General features: G+C 44.4%; 1 protein-coding gene across 3 annotated transcripts in view; it reads right to left on the bottom strand.

Annotated features, from left to right (window-relative positions):
* Positions 1-14173, bottom strand: part of LOC124038267 (disintegrin and metalloproteinase domain-containing protein 12-like) — a 147658-nt gene that overhangs the window by 13543 nt on the left and 119942 nt on the right. For all 3 annotated transcript variants that reach the window (XM_046353911.1, XM_046353912.1, XM_046353913.1), the window contains exons 12-17: positions 6704-6881; positions 3137-3226; positions 2571-2766; positions 1880-1988; positions 1089-1287; positions 727-804 (exon numbers count right to left, since the gene is read on the bottom strand). In XM_046353911.1, coding sequence (XP_046209867.1) covers positions 727-804; positions 1089-1287; positions 1880-1988; positions 2571-2766; positions 3137-3226; positions 6704-6881 — 850 coding nt within the window. The remainder of the gene's footprint in view (positions 1-726; positions 805-1088; positions 1288-1879; positions 1989-2570; positions 2767-3136; positions 3227-6703; positions 6882-14173) is intronic.

The following is a 14173-nucleotide window of genomic DNA, read 5'->3' as shown; positions in this document are numbered from 1 at the left end:
ATCCAATTAAATGTCAAATCAAACTTAAAGGAAGCAATTATTATTAAGGTAGACTAGGGCCATTTCTTACTCCAGCTGTGAGTCTGTGTTTTATATGCACCTCTGTTAAAGGTGGGGCCAACATGCAGAGGTTCAAAAGTCACAGTAAGAAAATCTGGCCCAGGGTCCTGCTTTTCATTCATTCATTCATTCATTCATTCATTGAACAGAAAGACTTGTGTGCTAGAACTAAACAACAAAGTAAATACAACATAAAAGGCTTCTCTTCGCAGTATTAATACCTATTCGAACAGCAGTGAGCATTTTGACTAGTGCAGTTTGATGCTTCCAGACTATAGCTACTTGCTAGTATTTTCTCCTGCTGCTTGGCCTGCCTTCTCTTTGCCAAAAGATGATGGATGGCACTTTAAGCAGAACATAAATGATGCCATTAGATGGGATTGATTTAAACCATCTGGAGAGATGAAGATTGATTGTAAAACCATCGGGGTAGCTGCCATGACTCACGGGCAGTGAGTTAACTACAACTACGATAACTACATTGGCGCTCTGTCTAGTAAAGGGCCTACTGTACTACTCTACTGTGTGGCAATGTTGAGGTCAACAAGATGCTGTGATGCGTTAATAATATTGACATAACAACAGTGTTACGCTAACATAGGGAAATAAGTCACCACATTGTAGATACACAACATAAAATGATACCCTCCGACACGGAGTACTCACCCCTCGTTCGCTGCACTTCCCTGAACATTGGTGCACACCAAACACACTGACATTATGGCACTGACGATTTAGACACATCTATGGAACAGAGAAAGAGTCCTATTGAATAAATGACTTATCAAATGTGAAGTACTGTAGTACTCTAAATGTGATGTTAGCTATTGAATGGAAGGTCTATCTTCTGAGAACTGCTATCTATTCCATTCTCTGAGACCCAATTCAAATGATCCCAGTGATGACAGTAAGTGATTGGTTTGGAATTGGGCTAAATACAAGCCTTGGCATTAGCATCCTCACCACTGGTGACTATAGTCTCTCTCTAGTTCTGCTTGATAACAGGTGCAGCGCCCTACTACCCTCACCATGCCCTCTCCACACGTGGTGCCAGCCAGAACCAGTCCAGGGTCAGGCATGTCATCACCCAGGTAAACGTGCGTCCCCCGACACAGGATTCTCCCTCCTTCCTGAAGAGGGATGTTGGTTTCTATGGAGACGGCATTGGTGCCAATCACAGGCCGGTTGGCCCCTCCTTGACACTGAATTTTACCACACTTTGCGTCTCTGTGTAAAAAAACAAACAAACACATATTCATGCGCACACGCACACGCACACACACACACACACACACACACACACACACACACACACACACACACACACACACACACACACACACACACACACACACACACACACACACACACACAAATGACAAGGCATAAAGTTAAACACTGACAATCTCTGACATGTGAGAAATGGTGTGTAATTGTAACCAAAGATGAAAGACAACTAGACAGCCTTTGTCTCACCTTAATGACTTCCTCAGTCCTCCAGTCATTAAAGCAATTACATCAATTAACAAATGCTTGATTAGAGATCCAAGAACAATTAGCCGACATGAATAGTATAAAGTGTTCATGAATGCTTCAAACTGTAATTTGCCTTATATCATCACCAAATTGTGTTTTTAATTATTGTTCCTTCCTAGACTATTTCTCCCATATAATGTGCCATGCTGATTGTCAATTGGCACTCTTGATAATACCAATTCAGATAAACAACATTGTTTTATTCCTTGGTCTTTCTAGCTAGCTCTTTTTGCTTTTAAGGTCAATAGACATGACATACATCACAACAGCTGCTAAGTCTTACCGGGCTTCACATTTGGCAAACAATCCTTTGGAGTCCTTGCCACAGTTCCCGTAAGGATCTCCTGCCGAGTTGACCCTCTCAAAGCAGATCCCCGGGGCAGGTTTGGCTCCTGCAGGAGAAAGAGAGAGTGGAAGATAGAAAGAGAGTGAGAGAAGAGGGGGGGGAGTGAGAAGGGAAGAGAGAGAGTGAGAGAAGAGGGGGGTGAGAAGGGAAGAGAGAGAGTGAGAGAACAGGGGGGAAGAAGGGAAGAGAGAGAGTGAGAGAAGAGGGGGGAGTGAGAAGGGAAGAGAGAGAGTGAGAGAACAGGGGGGGAGAAGGGAAGAGAGAGAGTGAGAGAGGAAGGGGAAGAGGGAGAGAGCGAGATGTGATGAGTCAGAGATGTTACAGAGCATCCCATGAGCAAAGGTAACCCCTGACCTCCAGATGTCAAGGCAGGTCAACTGAGGAGGAACCTGTGTTCATCAAAAGGATTGTTTACATGATGTCTGTCAGCTTGTTCTGTCCAGGTGCTGCATGGTCTCTCCCTTGACATTGAACTGATTTATTAACTAGGATTAATTGTTCCTTAGCTACTTCAAGAAACATGTTAAGGAAAGTTAGATGTATTCATTTGATCTCTCCAAACATGGAAGACTGTCAAAAAAATAAAATCAATCAAGACTTCCAGTCCCCTGGGGAGCGCCCTACTGACCTGGTCCCCATAGTGTGATGCACTGCTGCTCGTGGGTCTGGCAGATGCCGTTGTAGCAGTATCCGTCCACTTTGTGGCAAGAGTGCCCGTCATGCAGGTACACGTTGGCAGGGCAGTGGGGGTTGGCACCAGTACAGAACTCTGGCAGATCACAGGAGTTACTGGATTCTCGACACGGTGTGCCAGCAGGCTTCAGCTGCAGAGAGAACACATAGACAGACAAATAACCACACACCCACAACTCAATGACAATGGAATCAGAAGGGCAAACTAAATTGAAAATGTTTGTCATCTTTTTTTGTACTCTGGAGGGCCCTGTGCTTCAATACAACTTGATTTAAAAGTCTACATTTTCTTTTTACTGTAAACTCTCTTTTTTTGTAACATGTCAATGGAGCAGAGAATTTGATTTTTTAAAAATCATTTCAACAGGGAGGAAAGAGGGAGAAAGAGAGAGAAAGAGACATCACGAGAGAGCAAAAGTGCGAGGGACGGAGGAGAGGGAGGGATAGACATTTGTGAGAGAGGGAGAGGAAGAAAGATAGAAACAGAAAGAGCAGTCTTACCCTGCAGTCCTCGCAGCACTGTCCGTGTGCACACACGGCATCTCCCTTCAGGGTGCAGGTGGTGGCATTGCAGCAGGGGTTCATGCATTCCTAAGACACAAAACAACAAATGGACCTCATTATCGGTCTGGACCCCCGAAACTCAGCTGTCGTTGCTGTGTCCGTGTCAGATCAGTCTTCCAGGTCAGCTGGTCGGACAGAGCACCGTCAGTCCTCAAGTCCCACAGCACAGCCCTTTAACGCTGTGAGCTAAAGCCTGGAGATACAATACCACGGCACAAACAGACAGGAGAGAGCCCATTCTCTGTCAGGGTAAACAGATCTTCGGTCCCTGTACAGGGCTCATATGTTTCGGAATTGGTTCGCTCTGGTGTTAAAACAGCATTCTGTTTTAATGTCTATTGATGTGCATTCTATACAATGGGTGGGTGGATGTGGAGAGACACAGATCAAGTTTAGGGTGTATTGTAGGTTGGGGGTGTGGTAGGGTAAGGGGACAATGACAATAGAGGTAGTTGAGTGGTTGGTGGGGTGTGGTGAGGTGAGGTTGGTGGGGTGTGGTGAGGTGAGGTTGGTGGGGCTTTGAGGCTCCTGAGTGCTGGAGATGACAAACACTGAAACACAACAAAAGGAAAAGGAGCCCACACAGGGAATGAGATGAAGAGAATGAAGGGGTGTTAGAGAGAGACAGATAGCTGCTGGAGAGGGAATGACAAGAGGTGATGGAGTGAGAAATTAACTGGGATTAAGAGAGGTAGAGAGAGTAGAAGTAGATGGTTCATGTGATAGATTAAAGGAGTAAAGGACAGAGTACAGAACGGTGTTGAAACCCCGTTTAGATCTTTAATTAGAGGCTGAACCCCATGAATATTCTCTTCCAGGCCACAACAGAGTCCCGGCTACACCATCTCTCCTTTTTACTTCCCAACAAGGCCTTGGTGCGTTGACGCTGTGGTCTGACGACATGTTGATTCTGATGGGTCTGACTGGGGCTTCTTCTGCTTCACTGTTGAAGGGAGTTTTATGGGATTGGCTCTTGTGGCCTGACGTCAGCCTATTGTTTATGGGGAGAGAGGCATGCTTTCATCCCCCGGTCCAACTGGGCCTGTGGTGACATCACCGGGTCACGGTGGGGCACGGGGAGGGGGGAGGGGGGGGGGGTGGAACGGTAGTATGCCAACCCAAACTACACAGCTGGCATTACAGCGTACTAATCATTACCTGATTGGAAATACCTCATACTGTAATTGAGGTGACACTGGTCTCATCATTGCTTGACAAATCTGTAAACACTTTAGATCGAATGGCATCAGTGTGTATCATTGGGGTAGACTCAAAAGCACAGATATGTTCTGTTTATTAGTTCAGTCATTGGATGCCACAGTAAATGAGCTAGTCACCTCGGAGAGGAGTGGATACAGAGAGTTATGTGGGTGTATGATGGAATGGGAGTGCTGAAAGAGTTCTATTGTGTGCATATCAAATGCATCTTCATCAGACCCCCCCCCCCTCCCTAAGGGTATCCTTAACCATTCTGTCATCCTTAAGACAACAATGAAAACAAAAACACACCCACATCCAGTTCATGACCAGCTTTCTTGCTGTTCTGTTTGAAGACGAACACCTCAGCACAGTGCCAGAGGGATTTCTGATATTCTGTGGGATGTGAGAGCAGCTGCTGTGGTGACGCTGAATACTGCTCCAGTACCTGTTCCCCAGATGTGGGTCTGGACTGGTTTGGACTGGCTTCAGTTCCCATGGCAGCCATGTCATTGTGGTGCTCTGTTGTGTTGATGGCACAGACAAAGAAAGCTCCACCTCGCCCTGATTACTCTCTTGTTTATTAGGATTGTCACAAATCTGGACGGCACACTTGATTAATGAGTAAACGAACAGGATGTGACATTGTGGCACAGTGTCAGGGCAGTGCTCGGCACATATGGGAGGCTGACAGGGAGAGGGGGGGTCTGGGTAAATGGCTGAAAATAGCTGAGGGTCTCCAGTGTTTTGTAGTGTTATGCATGGAGTTGTTTTACACATCAATGTATTTGTCTTTGTGGCAAAATAACAATGTTGACAGCATGGCATGCAACTATACGTATGCAAATGTAGCAGAATGATGTTGTTACCACAGATTATGCACAGGCATTTTATTTCGAAGGAGTTGTACAAAGGACTCTTATTTTGATAGAGCAGAGGTGACTGGGTCAAGGGGTCCTCTCAAGAGGTGATACATTCATTTTTGGAGTAATTTATATTGTATGTGTATTTTAGCACAGCTGGGTTGCTGTCATTTAATTTGATGTAAAAGCACTAAACTGTATTATCTCATGTTTAAAACAGTGTGTAATGTCAGGTTTGATAGTGCATCCTTGGTTTGTTTAGTCCATTTGTTTGGTAACCTGTTGCTTCCCCTTTAATTGTCCTCTCGTCTACCTATCCTTGGGAGAAGGTATGTTGTCCTCTGCAGAATGCTCAATGAGGTTAAGAAGAATCCTAGAGCATCAATTGGAGACTTACAGAAATCTCTGGAACATTCTAACATCTCTGTTGACGAGTCTACGATACATAAAACACTAAAAAATAATGGTGTTCATGGGAGGGCACCACGGAAGAAGCCACTGCTGTCCAAAAAACCCCATTGCTGCATGTCTGAAGTTCGCAAAAGAGCACCTGGATGTTCCACAGCACTACTGGCATAATATTCTGTGGACAGATTCATCTAAAGTTATAATATAATAATAATAATAGTTGCCATTTGCAAGGAACACACAACACAATGTGTGGAGAAAAAAAGGCACAGCACACCAACATCAAGACCTCAACTGTAAAGTATGGTGGAGGGAGCGTCATAGTTTGCGTCTGCTATGCTGCTTCAGGGCCTGGACAGCTTGCTATCATCGATGGAATAATACATTCCCAAGTTTATCAAGGCTTTTTGCAGGAGAATGTAAGGCTCTGTCCACCAATTGAAGGTCAACAGACGTTGGGTGATGCAACAGGACAACGACCCAAAACACAGAAGTAAATCAACAACAGAATGGCTTCAACGGAAGAAAATACGCCTTCTGGAGTGTCCCAGTGAGAGTCCTGACCTCAACCCCATTGAGATGCAGTGGCATGACCTCAAGAGAGCAGTTCACAGCAGACATCACAAGAATATTGTTTAATAACTGAAACAGTTTTTTAAAAAGAGGAATGGTCCAAAATTCTTCCTGACCGTTGTACAGGTCTGATCCGCAACTACAGAACATGTTTGGTTGAGGTAATTGCTTCCAAAGGAGGGTCAACCAGTTATTAAATCCAAGGGTTCACATACTTTTCCGACCCTGCAATGTGAATGTTTACACAGTGTGTTCAAATAAAGACATGAAAACGTATAATTGTTTGTGTGTTATGAGTTTAATCACACTGTGTTTGTCTATTGTTGTGACTTAGATGAAGATCAGTTCAAATAGTATGACCAATTTAAGCAGAAATCCAAGTAATTCCATAATTAGTATTTAAACTGTACAATATGATATAAAAACAATCCTCTGTGTTCTGTGTGGATGAATGTTACTGTACCTCCAGCTCTCCACAGTCACACTCCTCTCCCTCCTCCACATATCCGTTGCCACACTTCTGTCCCCCGTAGAGCACCTTGACCTCAGGCATGTTGTACAGACACATCCCCACTCCCTTCTCCAGACTGGCTGCCAGGTCCTTCTTACTGCAGGTGCTGAACACAGTAGGAAATGGATACCTGAGGGGCAAAGATAATGGCAACTTGTTGAGTGCAAAGTGTTGCTATGGAGATAATAATAATAATAATTTATGCCATTTAGCAGACGCTTTTATCCAAAGCGACTTACAGTCATGTGTGCATACATTCTACGTATGGGTGGTCCCGGGAATCGAACCCACTACCCTGGTGTTACAAGCGCCATGCTCTACCAACTGAGCTACAGAAGGACCACTGTTACATTCAACCAGTTGTGTGCACAATCCTTCGATATGGGCACAACCAATATAGAATGTTCCTGGCGTTCAAGGTCAGAGTTTCCATAAAACAGTCCAACAGGATATTACGTTCAAGAATGATCTGATTCATTCCCAAATGTATGTAATTCCCTGTTCAAATTTAAAAGTACATTTAGGATAAGTGAATTCATAAGTAAATGTACTTCTTAGATTACTTTTAAATTCAGAAAGGATACACAATGACACCTTTCTGTTTTCTGAATGACATTAAATTCAGCATATAAAAAATGTGCTGGTTAAAGTTTCTTCCACTTGCGCGAGTCTGACCACAAGTCAGAGGCCGCTATGACGACACACCAAATGCTTTTGCTGGATCATTTTTGTCTTCCTCTTTATTTTTATTTTTTAATTATTATTTTTTATTTTACCCAGTTTTCACCCCAATTTCGTGGTATCCAATTGTTAGTAGTTACTATCTTGTCCCATCGCTACAACTCCCCTACGGGCTTGGGAGAGACGAAGGTCGAAAGCCATGCGTCCCCCAAAACACAACCCAACCAAACTGCTTCTTTAACACAGTGCGCATCCAACCAGGAAGCCAGCCGCACCAATGTGTCGGAAGAAACACCATGCACCTGGCGACCTGGTTAAAGTGCACTGCGCTTGGCCCGCCACAGGTGTCGCTGGTGCACGATGAGACAAGGATATCCCTACCGGCCAAACCCTCCCTAACCCGGACGACGCTAGGCCAATTGTGAGTCGCCCCACAGACCTCCCGGTCGCGGCCGGCGCGTCAGAGCCTGGGCGCGAACCAGAGTCTCTGGTGGAACAGCTAGCACTGCAATGCAGTGCCCTAGACCACTGTGCCACCGGGAGGCCTTTTTTTTTTGTCTCCTTCTGAGTCCAAAAGTGAGTTTGGGTAATCCAAAAGTTACATTACTGATTATAAATTTAGACAGGTAACTAGCAACTGTAACAGATTACATTTAGAAAGTAACCTTCCCAACCATGCTTATTCATTCATAAGGCCTTGGCACATATTTAACGGTCTACCGACATCAGTTGTGCTCTGATTCGACACAGTTTCATAAGCACAAAGACAAACAAACAAACAAACAAACAAGCAATACAACAAAGCGACACAGCTTGGTCTGCAAGCCCCTTAGTTCATAAATATGTATCCACCTCTCAGGCAGACCTAAGTCTTCAATCACAGAGGATCTTGGGTAATCTGGACCGTTTGAAGAAACCGACTTCTGAAGTGGAGGGCTATGGGGAAATTACACATGCCTCTTAGTGCGTGTCTGTGTGTCTTCAACAACAACATCATATTCTACTTATACCACGCGGTGAAGCATATTTTAAACATAATGATCAGACATGATCAGACCTTTAGCTGCAGCCAAGCTTGTGGCACATACAGTACATTGACAGTCTTGTTTGACTTTTAACCAGTCATGTGTATGTCTACATAAGAAAGTAAGAAAATCGGAAATAAAAACATCCTAAATGTAGAGAAATGTCTGTTTGTAACAGCTGTCTTCCCTGGGGGTTTCTGTGATGCCAGAGTGTGTACTGTATGTACCAACCAACTCACCACAGGAGGAGAGATGGATACACACTGCTGCTTCACCTCATTATCAACCCCTGTCCTCCTCTAACCTCCCTTCCATCACGCTGACAACTCTGACAGTAAGAGACTGAAGCCAAAAGGACAGAACACTGGACGTGACAAATCTGTAATTACAATACTATAAATGGCAGCAAGTGGGCTGAGCCAGAGACTTATAGGCCTACAACACAACTATACTGTATGACTCTAGGCAGGTCTACCTTCAGTATGTAAAGCTGGCTAATGATACAGTGTACGGGACTGGTATTGGCAGGTGGCTGGCACAAAAAAAATAGGTTTTGGGTCAGCTTGCAATCTGACAGTGAGCGGTATCGTGAGAGGTGAAGATGGGCAGTTGGCTCTGGACAGGCGGCATTTGGAAAAGCCTTCTTAAAAGCAACAGATGAGGATAAGGGCTGGCACCGAGCTAGGAGGCTGGTGTGGATCGAGCAAGATGGCCAGGAGGGTGATAGTTGGCATGGCATTGTGGAGAAGCTGACATCAGACATGACTGCTTCAATAAGTCAGAGGACTAAAAGGACTGAGATTCTTGGCACTGGGTGGACCAGGTTGGTAAACTTGTCATTGCGTGGGCCAGAAAAGGTTTGAAGATAAACCTTGACATTGGACATAATCACTTTCTTTAACAGGACATTACACAGAGTCGAGTTGTAGCTAAAACTTGGCATCTGGTTTGTGAGGGGGATCTGTGATGCTTAGCCTCCGCCTAGGGGGGATTTGGCAGCTGTAATTCTATGGACGTTGCACTGTCATCAGTTCACTCTTTTGCCTGCTCGGGGCATAGAGGTAAGGCGGACCAGCCAGAAAACACATTGTGCTTCCTCCTTACCACTGAGGAAAAACACACTGAACTCACTTACAACATCTCCCTGGAAGTAGTGATGACCACCACCACGTCAACATGTCTGGTGCCCTAATCCACTTGCTATGGTTCTAGATGTGTTTACCCCTGCTCTTTAGGAGGGAGGGTGAGCAGGCCACTGAGCAGGCCCTCGTAAATAGAATGCCTGCTGCTGATAACACACCAGAGCGGTGAACCCCATGATCTGTTTTGGGAAAAAACACAGGCCGAGAAAGCTTAACTCCACTAGCAGACAAAGCAATCTGCTCCGACCAGCCTGAGACTGTCCATCATCTCCTCCCCAGCTGAGGACCCAGAGCAGGTCCACCAGGCCTGGGTAGAGGCGTGGGCTCTGCTCTCTTGTCCCCTCTAGTCTTTTAATACAGTTGTGGAATTTGGATCCCCCTACACCCCAGTGACTGTTTTATCAGCTGATGCCATGTGCCGGCTACACCGTCCAGGAAATGATGTTACAATACGTTTCAGTGGATAATATTAGCTTAAAATCCCCATCTTTTCTCCAAGTGCAGCCAAGCAATGTAGATCTAATTAGGACTAGGAGGTGTCGGGGCGGACGCCAAATAATGGTCGTAGAGTATCTCAAACCTAGTCATCCTGCAGGGCCTGATTGACATTTCTGTCATTTCACAACTAAATAAGGTACTTCAAAAAACCCTTAGATGGCACAACCTCATTCATATTCTGATCACGCCTTGATAGCTCATAAGATGAATGGGTGTTCATATCTTACTTAGAGCAATGATGACAGACAGCACCTTTTGTACTCCCGGGGGGCTCAGATGCCGACAGCCTGGGTTATTACTAACAGGAGTTCAATGCCAGGCAGACACACAGAGGGAAAGAGGAAATGGATATGATCTGATGTGCTCTTTCGTCAGCCGGTCTGAGGAATTACACAGAACTGATTTACATTTTTCCTTGGAACGCTCTGAAAGTAGAGAGGGCAAGGACAACAATCTGCACTGCAGTCATTTTCAGGTCGCCAGTGCTCAATGTCTCTTCCTCTGAGACAACAAGGCCTTGTAAATCTCTGTTGACTTCTGACATAGAGGATTTGGGACCCTCCGTGGTCATGCCACACATGCAGAATCACACTGCGATGGCAATGTTGTGCTGAGGCAGATTTTGGGCTGCCACCCCGGGTGACTAACAACAGCGTTTCTCTGAATCTAGCCTTCATTAGGGGGCCCAGAAGACTGTTGTCAGTCTAGTCAAGTCAAACAAGGAGCCACTGGGTTCAGTGGCGGAGTAAATACCAAGGAGGATAGGACGCTGGCATGGCTGTCTGTGGAGGTGGTGGGTGAGGAGACTCTCCGCAACATAAAATTAAACTGCGACACACACACAGACACGGACGCATGCTGACGCACAACTCAGTCAACCAAGCCCATAATTAGTCAATGTTCCCTCAACCCCTTCCTACCTTGACATTGGTAGTTATTTCCCCCTCTCCAGAAGTTCATCTTGAGTGTACAGCCCAGTTATACACTGTGCTACGGATCTGATACAGCCCCCTAACTGGGAATACCCAAAAGAAAACTTATTTGAGGCTGTCTGTGCTGCCACAAGTGACACAATCCACGAGCATGGAAATTCCCCACCATCCCTGTGGCTTTCCCGGCTCTCTCACTCGAAGATCTGACATACTTCAAATCAGGAGCCCACCTTTCTTTGGGATCGTCTTTATATACACTATGCAAACACGATCGTGTAACTGTATATTCCAACTAAGCCCACCACATCTCTCTGTCTCCATCTCTTTCTCCCTCCCTCTGCTCTTCTATTACAAATCAAATGCAGTAAATAAACGGCCACTGGCCACTTAGCGCTTGTCTAGCCTAGCAAAAACCTGTCTCAGTGGATCTCTCTCTGAGCCCCTGATTATAGTTGGCAGCGTCAGTGATAATCACATCATTTAGATGCAGCCTGTCCTCCACTCCATTAGCAAGTCTGAGTAAAGAATGTCCCGACACAACACCCAGGCAGCTACACAGGGGTCACTGGCTGCCTGCCTGTTCCTCGGCTTCTCACATTCTGAAGACGAAGCAGGACCGAGGGACTGGACAGTGTGCACTATGGCAAAGAAGGCAGAAAACTGTGAGGAGGAAGTGAGTTTCAGATTGGACTACTGAAATGACTGGTTTTGTCAACAAGCCACTGTTAATTCAGCCCGGAGGCGGATATGTTTGACTGGCTGAAATAAGGTATTGCATATCCAGCTGACGTGTATATGTGAACGAATGAACGCACGCACGCACGCACACACGCACACACACACACACACACACACACACACACACACACACACACACACACACACACACACACACACACACACACACACACACACACACACACACACACACACACACACACACACACACACACACACACACACACACACACACTGTGCACATATTTAGCATACACACCAATAAACACACAGAACTGCAATGCCTTATTTCTGTGTTTGCTCAGGGCTTTTCAGCTGAAGTGAACCGAGGACATTGTAGGATTGTTCCCATTGATCCATCATTCTGTTGAAAACAGGGCTTTGTCTGAGTTCTAGTTTAACTGGGGTTTAGCCCTGAGTTTCTCAAGTAGAATTTTTTTCACCTCAGAAAAACAGACATGGCAATACAGTATTTCCTTATCTGTACTGCCTTACAGTGTGTCAAACACACATACCGTGTTAACAAATATACAATACCTGACAACAGGGTGTAAGAATAACCAGTTTTGATTACACTAACTTTGGTGGTCACTCATCACTCATTAAATTGGGAAGATTCTAGTGACCATCGTTTCAACTGAATATATTTGTGACCTACTGAACTCCTAAAATTAACTTAAAGGCCTAATGCAGTCAAAAACGTGATTTCCTGTGTTTTATATACACTGAGTATAACCAAACATTAGGAACACCTTCCTATTGAGTTGCACCCCACCTTTGCCTTCAGAACAGCATCAATTCGTTGTGGCATGGACTCTACAAGGTGTCAAAAGCGTTGCACAGGGATGCTGGCCCATGTTGACTCCAATGCTTCCCACAGTTGTGTCAAGTTGGCTGGATGTCCTTTGGGCAGTGGACCATTCTTGATACAAACAGGAAACTGTTGAGAGTGAAAAACCCAGCAGCATTGCAGTTCTTGACAAAAACCGGTGTGCCTGGAACCTACTACAGTACCATACCCCATTCAAAGGCACTTAAATATTTGGTCTTGCCCATTCACCTTCTGAATGACACACAAAATCCATGTCTCAATTGTCTCAAGGATTAAAAATCCTTCTGTTAAGGATCCGCCCCTTTTTCCCAATTTCACCTAAAATGACATACCCAAATCTAACTGCCTGTAACTCAGGGCCTGAAGCAAGGATATGCATATTCTTGGTACCCTTTGAGAGGAAACACTTTGAAGTTTGTGGAAATGTGAAAGGAATGTAGGATAATATAACACATTAGATCTGGTAAAAGATAATACAAAGAAAAAACAACCGTTCTTTTGTATTTTTTTCATCTTTGAAATGCAAGACAAAGGCCATAATGTATTATTCCAGCCTGGCTGCAATTTAGATTGTGTAGCCACTAGATGGTAGCAGTGTACGTGCAAAGTTTTAGACTGATCCAACAAACCATTGCATTTCTGTTCAAAATGTTGTATCAAGACTGCCCAAATATGCCTAATTTGTTTATTAATAACATTTCATGTTCAAAACTGTGCACTCTCCTCAAACAATAGCATGGTCTTCTTTCACTGTAATAGCTACTGTAAATTGGACAGTGCAGTTAGATTAACAAGAATGTAAGCTTTCTGCCAATATCAGATATGTCTATGTCCTGGGAACTTTTCTTGTTACTTACAAACTCATGCTAATCGCATTAGCCTATGTTAGCTCAACCGTCCCATGGAAGGGACACCGATCCCGGAGAAGATTTATTTTTAACCTGTCTCCTCCCCTTCATCTACACTGATTGAAGAGGATTTAACAGGTGACATCAATAAGGGATCATAGCTTTCACCTGGATAGGCTATGTCATTGAAAGAGCAGGTGTACTCAATGTTTTGTATACCCAGTCTATAAATCCATACTATGAGGTTTGAATGATACTGTGTAAATTATGATAATGCCCTTTTAGTGTAAGCCCTGTTTGAAAAGACTGCCTGGAATTTCAGCCTGTTTTGGTGAGATGGTATTTTGGCCTGCCTGGTGACATCACCAAGACATCGCCAATAACAGCTAGTTTTCCGTTTTCTCCTCCCCACTCAGACCACTCCAAGACAGTCCTAGAAAAAATATTTCTTTAGAAATAGCTCTTTTCTAAGAAGCTATATATACATTTTTTTAAACAAATTGAATCGAAAAAAATCACAGTAAGATTTTTATTTGATGGCCAGATATGATTTGATATTGAGATAAAAACATCTGGCCTTTGACACTAACAGATACCCTGAATACACTAAAGGTAAATTCATTTCATGACTTTTCATGATTTTTTCTCAATTAATGTCGCATTAGTATAACAGAATGAGCTCACTGCCAATTCTGGTGAAGAGGTTTTCTGCTATTTTTTTGGGTA

Source organism: Oncorhynchus gorbuscha, linkage group LG06 (assembly GCF_021184085.1).
Source record: "Oncorhynchus gorbuscha isolate QuinsamMale2020 ecotype Even-year linkage group LG06, OgorEven_v1.0, whole genome shotgun sequence".
In the NCBI taxonomy this organism is placed as follows: Eukaryota; Metazoa; Chordata; class Actinopteri; order Salmoniformes; family Salmonidae; genus Oncorhynchus; species Oncorhynchus gorbuscha.
Note: the sequence above shows the minus strand (reverse complement) of the source record. Positions and strands in the feature narration are given on the sequence as shown.